This window comes from Ziziphus jujuba, chromosome 5, assembly GCF_031755915.1.
Source record: "Ziziphus jujuba cultivar Dongzao chromosome 5, ASM3175591v1".
NCBI lineage: Eukaryota > Viridiplantae > Streptophyta > Magnoliopsida > Rosales > Rhamnaceae > Ziziphus > Ziziphus jujuba.
This window is the reverse complement of record NC_083383.1, coordinates 12708040-12717973: the sequence shown is the minus strand read 5'-3', so window position 1 is coordinate 12717973 and position 9934 is coordinate 12708040. Positions and strand designations below refer to the sequence as shown.

At 30.2% G+C, this 9934-nt stretch overlaps 1 protein-coding gene across 1 annotated transcript; it reads right to left on the bottom strand.

Moving 5' to 3' along the window:
* Nucleotides 1–522: 522 nt before the first annotated feature.
* LOC107421007 (auxin transporter-like protein 3) lies at nt 523–4023 on the bottom strand. Its single transcript, XM_016030122.4, has 8 exons — nt 3756–4023; nt 3277–3462; nt 3089–3201; nt 2764–2947; nt 2548–2645; nt 1780–1987; nt 1320–1577; nt 523–975 (listed from the first exon to the last, which is right to left on the bottom strand). Exons 1-8 carry the CDS (start codon nt 3909–3911, stop codon nt 781–783), a joined length of 1398 nt encoding a protein of 465 aa, XP_015885608.1. The 5' UTR covers nt 3912–4023; the 3' UTR covers nt 523–780.
* Nucleotides 4024–9934: the final 5911 nt, after the last annotated feature.

Sequence of the window (9934 nt, the reverse complement as noted above, 5' to 3'; positions counted from 1 at the left end):
TTGACTTCTCACCAGATATATACATACAGAAAAGAATGTGATGCAAATCCAAATTTATTTCTTTAAGTAAAGGTGAATGATGTAAGTGGATTATTTGAATATAGAAGCAGATTTATGTCGTATTCTAAATATTTTTTTTTCTTTTTGGCGCAAAAGAAAAAGGAGTTCCAACAAAAATTTATAAAATTTATCCACTAATTATTGAGAATTACTCATAAAAGTTACAACTTTTGAAAAAAATAATTACGTTCCTATAAGTTTTGAATGAGATAGAAGAGTAATTTCCCATTAATTATATATATTTGGTTGATAAGTTGTCTTTTTTAAATATACATGCTATAACTGAATCAAACAATTCCTAGACATTTTCTCTGTTTCACATGAATGTAGTACATAGACATTTGTATGTGTGTGTGTGTGTATATATATATAGCTGTTGGGAGTTAATTAAACTTCCTCTAAATTACCTGTAAAAAATTTTCTTTAAAATAAAAAATAAAAAAAATAAAAAAAGAGCCAAGATGGAGTTATAATAAGGAAAATTGATCAACACACAAAGATACAATTATAGGTCGTATAGGGGTGGCCATGATTGCCCTCACACCTTTTCTGAATACCATTGAAAATAAATAGCCTTACCCACCAAAAAAAAAAAGGAACTGAAAAAGGTTACAAATAACAATCTCTTTACACACTTACATATGTATCCTTAATTTTTGTTAATTTCCTTTTTTTTTTTTTTCTTCTTTATAAGAAAATGAAAAGAAGGAAATCGACTACTCAAGCCTTATGAGGTGGACACTGGTAGCACTTAGTGAATAGACCAAATGTATCAATTTGTTGGATGAAATTGAGCATGCTTGCCCATCCTCCGAACCCAAATCCCACCACCAAAACCCACGCCACCACAAACCCGTTCATGGAGTATGATCCAACCCATCCACCTATCATTGAAGGTGGTCTCTCCACAGCATTCTGCCAATTAGTTACAAACACAACCAAATAAATCATAATCAATTTCATCCCATTTCCAATGCCACATGAAGTATGTATGTGTGTGTGTATATATATATATATATGTACGAGACTTATATCAAGTATTTACTAAAATACAAAATTCATATCAAATCGATGTGATTCATATCAAATCGATGTGATGTCTTTTATCATCATATATATATATATATATATATATATATATTTTATTAATCTTTAACCAAAGAAAGATAAAACTAGCATATTGATCTAAAATGAATCTGACTAATATTATATGTATATATATACGATCTCTTGGGGGATGATTTGAAATTAATAAATACCTCTCTAGCAGAAGCAGAAGCAAAAGTAACCATGTGTGCCAAAGCAGGAATAATGTAGACTGTGAAGCTGACGAGAAGAGAGCCAACCGTGGAGTTGATGGGTCCAAAGAATGGGAATATGATGGCAAGGAACCAAATTGGGATCACAACAGGGAGCCTAACCAGGGCCCTCTTCAACACACTCTTAGTCTCATGGACCCCAATGAATTTCTCCCACACAAAATACAAAGGAGTGCAAGCAAATCCGAATGTTATGAACTGCATAAATAAATATATATTACTCAGCTGAGATTGAGACCCCACATTCTTAACTCATTAATTGATATAATATTAAATCTAATTAACCAATCCCTTTCTTTTTCCAAATCCATTTCGCTTGAATAAAATGGGTGGTCTTTAATGTATAACTTAAAAAGAAGGTGATATATTTATAAATGTATGTCTGCATGTATGTACGGACCTGATGAATGAGCATGAGTACGACAGCTGTGTCTCGGAATCCAGTCCTTGGAAGCAAAGAGAGAGCATTGGAATGCGTCAAAAGCTTGTCCCCAAAAGCCCAGTAAACAGCAGAAGCTGATGGTAAAGTCAGAGTAAGAACATAGAGTGTTGCAATCAAGTATATTAGCTTGAACTTCTGTGGTTTCCACATAGCATGCATGATCTCCCTGCAATTATAAAAACAAAATCCAACCTTGGCTTATCTCAAACGATATATATATATAATTTTTTTTTTCCAATCTTTTTTTTAATCAAACTTAAATTTTCTCTTTCTGAGTCATTTTTAGAAACCAAGTGGGATACATTATTTCAGAGTTCTTTTTTCCAGTTTAAATGGAAAATGGTACCCTTAGATGGGACACGGTTCCGCCAATTCTGGGTATATATACATATACTTGATGCTTTTGTAATTTCAATAATATACGTATATTATTAAAAGTTTTATATACATATACTTGATGCTTTTGTAATTTCAATAATATACGTATATTATTAAAAGTTTTATACTGGTAGACGATGTCGCCTCGCTTATGCTACCCGACTGGCCATCCTCCTCCAAGCGCTTAAAGTCGCCTTGAAAAGGTCAGTCAGGCAGCCTGATGTGCCCAATAGAAAAAAGTGTATATATGTATATATATATATATATATATATATATAGGCAGCTAGCAAAGTTATATATAGATATATATATATATATACTGTTGATCTATATCTGATAAATGCTCACACTGTAACAGCATGTCCACCAAAGGTGTAAAGAATGTTGGTAGCCCCAGTAAAGTAGAGAACCATGTTGGTGGGGGCCGAGTGCGTCACTCCATCAATCTTACAAACACATAATAAACAAAAAACATATAAATACATGAAAAAAAAAAACAAACATATAAAAACAAAGAAAAAAAATACAAAGTAATTAAACAAACTTGTGTGAAAAATATTGTACCTGCCCATTGACAAGGGAAGCAATGGTGAGATACCATGCAGTGTAAGTGGTCATCATGAGTCCCAAAAATGACCAAATTCTATAATTGTGGAAGGAAGGGATGAAAACAGTGGTGGCACAGCAAGCTCCAAAAATATAAGTCCAAGTTCTCTTGTCAAGATTGTCGTTTACGTAGTATATGTTACTGAAAACGTACATCAATTGATATATATTATATTACACACACAATTATATATATGACCCATTAATCAATTAATTAATTTCTTTGGTAATTAAATGAAGAAATCAAACTGAAATTAATTATTATTATATATGTATATAGTACCTTGCACAGGCAATTAACTGAATGACAGATCCGAAAAGAAGAAAAGTGCAGTTGAAAAGGAGGCCAACATTCCTCCAGTGTTTTCCAAGAAGTCCATCAAGAACTTCGAACCACTACAAAAAAGCATATAAATGTGAAGAAAATTGGAAGAAATTAAAACGAATTTTTTTTTTTTTTTTTTTTTTTACCTGAATAACGTGATTTCTAAAATCAACTTTTTCCCTTTCCTTTCTGGTTCTGTACTCAACGTAAAGTATACTAATAAGATAAGCAGTCCAGCTTCCCATCAAACCATAGAAAAGCTGAAATATTATTCCAGATAACAACCCAAGCTGCGAAAACGAGTATGGCAGTGTCAAAAGCACCTGTGCTACCTGCATCATATATATAATTCCCCATTAAGAACCCATACAAATTTAACCTTAATATCACTATATATATATATAAGTTTTCTATTAGACGACGTCATCTAGCTTATGTTGTTAGATTTTGGCAACTGGCTGCATACAAGCACTAATAATAGGTTTCTATTAAGTGCTTGAATGAGGTCAGTCGGGCCTGACTCTCCAGTAGAAAATAAATTATACATATATATATATATATATATAAATGTGTGAAAATTTCAAAACAGTGATAAATTTAACAATGAAGATTAAGAAGTAAGAACCTGGTTAGAAGCACAGCTAAACCAAGCATCATAGACTGAACCACCATGCCAAAAATACCTAGAGAGTTTGCTCTCACTAGACTTGGAATCACCCTCTTCTCTTTCCATTTCAACGTAGTTTCCAGCTATAACAGTCTCAACTTTCTCGGACGCCATTGTTATAGACCTTACTAGTATGATGAGGGAGGAAGCAAAGAATTGAGTGTATCAGACTATAAATAGAATGCAGAAGAAACCTTTTTTTTTTTTTTCTTATTTATTTTATTTTTTTTCTTGGAAAAATTTTTAGGAGCAAATTGCAATAAATCATCCAAGTGGGGACCTAGCAAGGTCACAAAGGAATGTGATTGCATATCAATTTCATTTTACCTTCTAATTATGACCTCGTCAATATTTTATCTCGTGGGTTTCCAACTTTACATTCATTGGGCTGTGATCATGAATATGTCACCCACATGTTAGAATAACTTACTCATTCAGATCTATTGATCTTTTTTTGATTTCTCCAATTTTTCTTCCATTTTTCATGTGGCCTTTGGGGTTAATGGGCCCGCTCTAGCATGCACTGCACGAGCGGCGTGGCCCACAATAGTCTTTTTCAACTTGGAAAGAGCTTGTTTATGCGGATTGATTAAAAAATAATAATAATAATAATTTTTTTAATAATAGAGAAAGAAAAAAAAATATTAGAGGAGTTGTGTGTGTTTGTGGGGTGTGAGCTTTGAGTGTATGTGGGGGAGACTAAAGATGGAGTGAATGATTGCTTAGAGGCGGGCTTTGGTGCTAAACATGATTAGTATCACACGTGTGACAACTGGTTTTACAAAAAGAGATCCAAAACCCTTCTTTTCCTTTTTTTAGTGTGTTAGGTTTTTGGGGTTTTACTAAATAATATCTTTTTCCTTTGGGCTATTTCATTTGGCATTCCTAATTATGACCTTATGTGTCACCCAAAAAGTTGCTATTTGCCTAGTGGCCAAATTATTTTTGGAATTGGGCAGCATATACAGCTTCATAATGTCAATCCAGTTAATAGTTTCTTGTTTTTTCTTTTTTTTCTTTGTTTTTTTGTTTTTGGGGAGGGGGGGACTTATCTATTGTTTTTAATATTTTGACTGTATTTTCAATCAAGTGAGAGATAATATAATGGCATTTGAGTATCTTTGATTTGTTATTCAGAAACTGTTCTTTGGTCTTATTCTAATTAAGATTCTTAATTCTATAAACTACAAATAAGAAGTTTTGTTTCTTAAATTTGACAAGAAAAATATGTGGTTATTGGGCCAATTGAAAATGTTTTTGACTCATACTTTGACTGTTAATAGTCGGCCTATTGATCAAAGACAGCTTATTGGAAATGAGAGAAAGCCCAATTCATTGTTATCGGAAAGCATTTTTAGTGGCCCAAGGTAGTTATCCAACGTCATAGATATAATCAAATTACTAATACTTTTTCCAAACTTTCAACTAATTCTTCAAATCTTTATTGTCTCCATTTGTTCAAGTTAATCTCAGTAAAAACTTTAAAAATGTTTTCAACAAATAACAGAACTTATCTACAAAATGTTTTGTGCCATTTTCTCATGGGATGTTTTCATACATCATAATGCTTCCTATCATTAGTCAAGCCCCTTTTTCCCCTTGGGTTAAATTTTAATCATCTCATGATTTGACCTATTATTCTTAAACAGTCTCTACCTGATTCAAGGAATATTTTCTCTAAGTTCTCAAGTCTCATAGATAATATTATTTTTCTGCATCTTTTGATACTGGAATTGGAAAATTCAAACTTTGGATTTTTTTTTTTTAAAAAAATAGTTTTTTTGTTACTAGACAATTGCAATTATTTTCCTATTTACATATAAACAAAATTCATAAATGGGTTTCTTTTTCCTTTTCATACTTAATATTGTTATTTGGCATTTATCATTCAATAAAGTATTGAAGAAAAGAAAAAATTTTAATCCAAGAATTATATCCTTTCATTCACTATGGATATTACTTTTTATTGGATTCTATATAGCTATAATACAATGTTGAGCATGTTAGAATGGAAAATTCAAACTTTTCTTTGTAATAAAAAAAAAAATATTTTGTCACTAGATTGTTTTAATTATTTTCCTATTTAAATATAAACGAAACTTATAAATGGGCTTCTTTTTCCTTTTCATATTTAATATTGTTATTTTGCATCTATCATGCAATAAAGCATTGAAGAAAAAGGAAAAAAAGTTTTTTTTTAACTCAAGAATTATCTCCTGTTCATTCATAATGGATATTGCTTTCTATTGGATTCTGTATAGCTACAATACAATGATGAGCATATTGGCGTATAGATTTGAAAAATGATGAACGAAATGGATGGTCAATATCATTTTATGTAGCTTGATTTTTGATGTGACGAATGATAACCTAATTGTTATTTGTCCAAATGGGTAGGTCCTAGTTTCCCCAAACCTTTATGTTACACTTTGAGGACAATAGACCCTCTTGTTGATGCTAACAATGAGGGACCAAAGTCCTAACCAAAAAGGATCAAAAGGAAAGTTAGTACCCTACTTTGACTAGGTTCATCTATTAGGCATCCATCATTCTCTCAAAGTTAATGAATCAACAAATGGATGGGCTATTGCCCCTTTTTTCTTTAAAAAAAAAAAAAGATTTTATTTGATTTGGAAAAATATCATTCTAAATGACTTTTTTCTTACACTTTTTTTTTTCCCTTCTTTATGTTCAATAGAAAGTAAGCTTTAACAAAAAGCAGAAAAAAAAAAAAAAAGACTTTATTTCTGTTTTTTTTTTTTTTTTTTTTTTTTTCAAAGGCAGGCGTCTTTTTTCTTCATCAACATGTTCAAAACTTATGTAGTTGCACAATCTACAACCAACAATCATCTTTTGCTATTCATTAGTCACCGACTCACCAACCAACTATTCACCAAAGTAGTTACAGTTTTTTTAATATTTCAAAAACTGTGTACATAAAATTCTCTTGAGTTAATTTCAAAAATAAATTTTGTATTTTTTAAAAAAAAAAAATTTGTGTGCAGTTTGAAGGCGTTTTTTGATGGTAGATTTTATCCGAAGTTGATATATATCAGTGTCATTCTCTTGGACAACACACAACGTGTAAATTTATTTCTATGTCCCATAACATGCTATGGACTCTATATTTCTATGTCTTGTGTGGGACATTAATACTTATCTTGGAGCAGGGCAGCACCATTAATACTGATGGAGAGTATCATCAGTAGGAACAGATGAAGAAGAAGGATTCCAAGCTGGGGAGGTGTTGGTCACAGAAGAGTTGTCGCTGGCCATGAGAACAATAGGGTTACCAAAAAAAGATTATGGTTTGGTTGTTAAGCAAGGCTCTGATACCATATAAGATCAAGAGGTAATATGGTGCAAAAGCAAGATGATTCTCATTGATTTTGTAACGACTATTTATTCAAAATACAAACATTTATAGAAATAAATCAACAGCTAGGTAAATAGAACATCATCACAATTTACATATTGATTGATAGTGGCATTCCTTATGATGTTGTTCAGAAAATTTGAACTCTATTGTTCAGTAGAATATTTTTTTATAAATATATACAAGAATTTTTTAGTTATGGAATAATATTCTCCTTTATATATGTACAAGAATTCTCTAATTAGGGATTTTTTTATTTTATTAAATTAGGTTTTTGCATTCACTTTACCCGATACTTAAAATTCTTAGCGGCTAATGTCTAATTTAACAGAGACTTTATATACATAGAGAGAGGGAAAATTTATGGTTTGGTATTCGTTTTAGAGGCCCATTAGAAAAATCCAAAGTGTGGCACAACTCATTAATACTTTCTGTAGAATAAATCAGGGCCTCGACGGTAATGGCCAACAAACAAGCTAGTCCATAGAGATTTAACAATCTGAATGAAAATTATATTGGTCCATCACCGTTTATCAAAAATTTTACAAAAATAAAATAAATAAATAAACGTTTAAAAAATAATTTTTTTTAAGTGCGAGCTAATTTCACTTAACAATAATTTTTTCTTTGATAAATTAAAAAATAATCATAAAAAATATCATTGGATAAGTAATGTTACTGACATCAAAATATTTATCAATACATATTAGTATAATATTGTTTAATATACTTATATAATTTAAATACGGATAAAGAGATTTGAGATATGAAAAATTTATGATGAGGAAGTATGAAAGATAGCCATCTACAATCATTAAATCATACAGATCATACAAATATAATGGTCGTAGATGTTATTTTTTACAGTCTCTTTTCATAAATCTACATTATATCAATTATTATGGATAAATAAACAATTAAATAGATAAATATATTAAAAAAACTAACTTAATTAAATAATATCATATTATTTGTTACGTTATTTGATAAATAAATTTTGTAAAATTTTGATTATTCTAGCATCAGTAAATTAATTAGACCACATAAAGCTCGTCCAAAGACCAATTAGGACTCGACATACCATCAAAATAATTAAGATGGTTATACAAATGTATATGACAAAGAAGCATTCTTTTTACAAGCATATATGACAAATATTTTTGATAAACGATCTTAACTGTTAAAATGGATCTAAATTAACAGTAAATAATTGTTTAAATTTGAACGAGAAAATTACAAAAACCCACGTAATATCCAAATTATCAAATATTTTTATTGAAAAACAAAAATTATGTTAAACCATGTTATAAATCGTCAATTGGACTGCAATTAATGCCAAATCGTCCAAAGGCCAACGAGTCTCCATGTCATCAACGTAAAACGAGTAAGAAGCCTTTCAGTAACTTATTATAAATTATTATAATTTGCTTTTGTTATAGCAAGCTTGCCCACTTACGTCATAAGTGGGTGTGAGCCTTGTTATGCTTATAAGTAGTATTTAAAAACAAAAAAACAAAAAAACAAGAAAACAAAAAAAAAAAAAAAAAAAAAACTTTGTAAAGATAAAAGTTGATATATTTTTGCAATCCTAAATGGGATCAACCCGTCTATAAACACATTTATGTTCATAGTTTCCCATGTACAACTAAGCCTCTAATTTAGATAATGATGATACTTGAACCATCTCCAAGCAAAAAGATGATACTTGAACCATCTTATTGTTAAGAATCCAATGCCTTGAATGGTGCCAAAAGCCAACCATACCTAAGCATGCAAGCACACCATAAAAAATTTGTATAATTTACTATTTTAAAGTGAGGATTTTCACTTTTTTGCGATTGTTGGTAATGGTGACTGTCCTCCTCAAAATATAAGCTTAGAATATTACACTCAAATCTATCCAACAATTTAAAAAATAATAATAATAAAAACGCACTTTGAAGCAACTTGCATGAAAGGATTGGGAAAGTTCCTAGTATTACTTTCATTAACTATCCATGTCTTCTTCGTTCTCCTTCAGCTTTATGTGCAACCTTTTTCTTTTGCTTTATATGCAAGGCTATAACTTTCCATACCTCATTTTTCATCCCTCATTCAAAGGTAAAACATACATATCACTTTGAATTTTCATGGTAGCTCATTTCAACAACGAATCTTTTCCATTACTTCAAAAATGGTAACGGACATTGCCAGATTAAAGCCTGTGGAAACACCCTTAAGTGTTTTAATTGCTCTGCCTCCGATTATTTTGTTGCTTTTTGCTCTCTTAACCTTAAACTAAGAATTATATTGACAACGGATAGTGCTTTCTTTTTTATTTTGGGTAGCTTTCACAAGCTACAACATATATATATATAGATATATATATTATCATAATTAGAATACAATTCTATATGAGTATATTTTTTACCAATAAGACCTAAATTAAATATATATTATATATATACATATAAGGAAGCTCTCGTTCAAAAATCCAACATTGGAGGAATTATATTTGGAATATATATAAGTATAATATATGAAGCTCTCTTTCATTGGAGGAATTATATTTGGAATATATATATATATAAGTATAATATATATATATATATACACATGTATATATAAAAGGAAGCTCTTATCAAAGAATTTTGAATTTTATTAAAATTCAAAAGTTCAATTTTGATTATTGGATTTCACCAACGGTCAAGATTAAACTAGAGTTAAAAAAAGAAATCATGTGGCCTCTTTATTTTCCCCTCCTCTTTTACAATTTTACTCC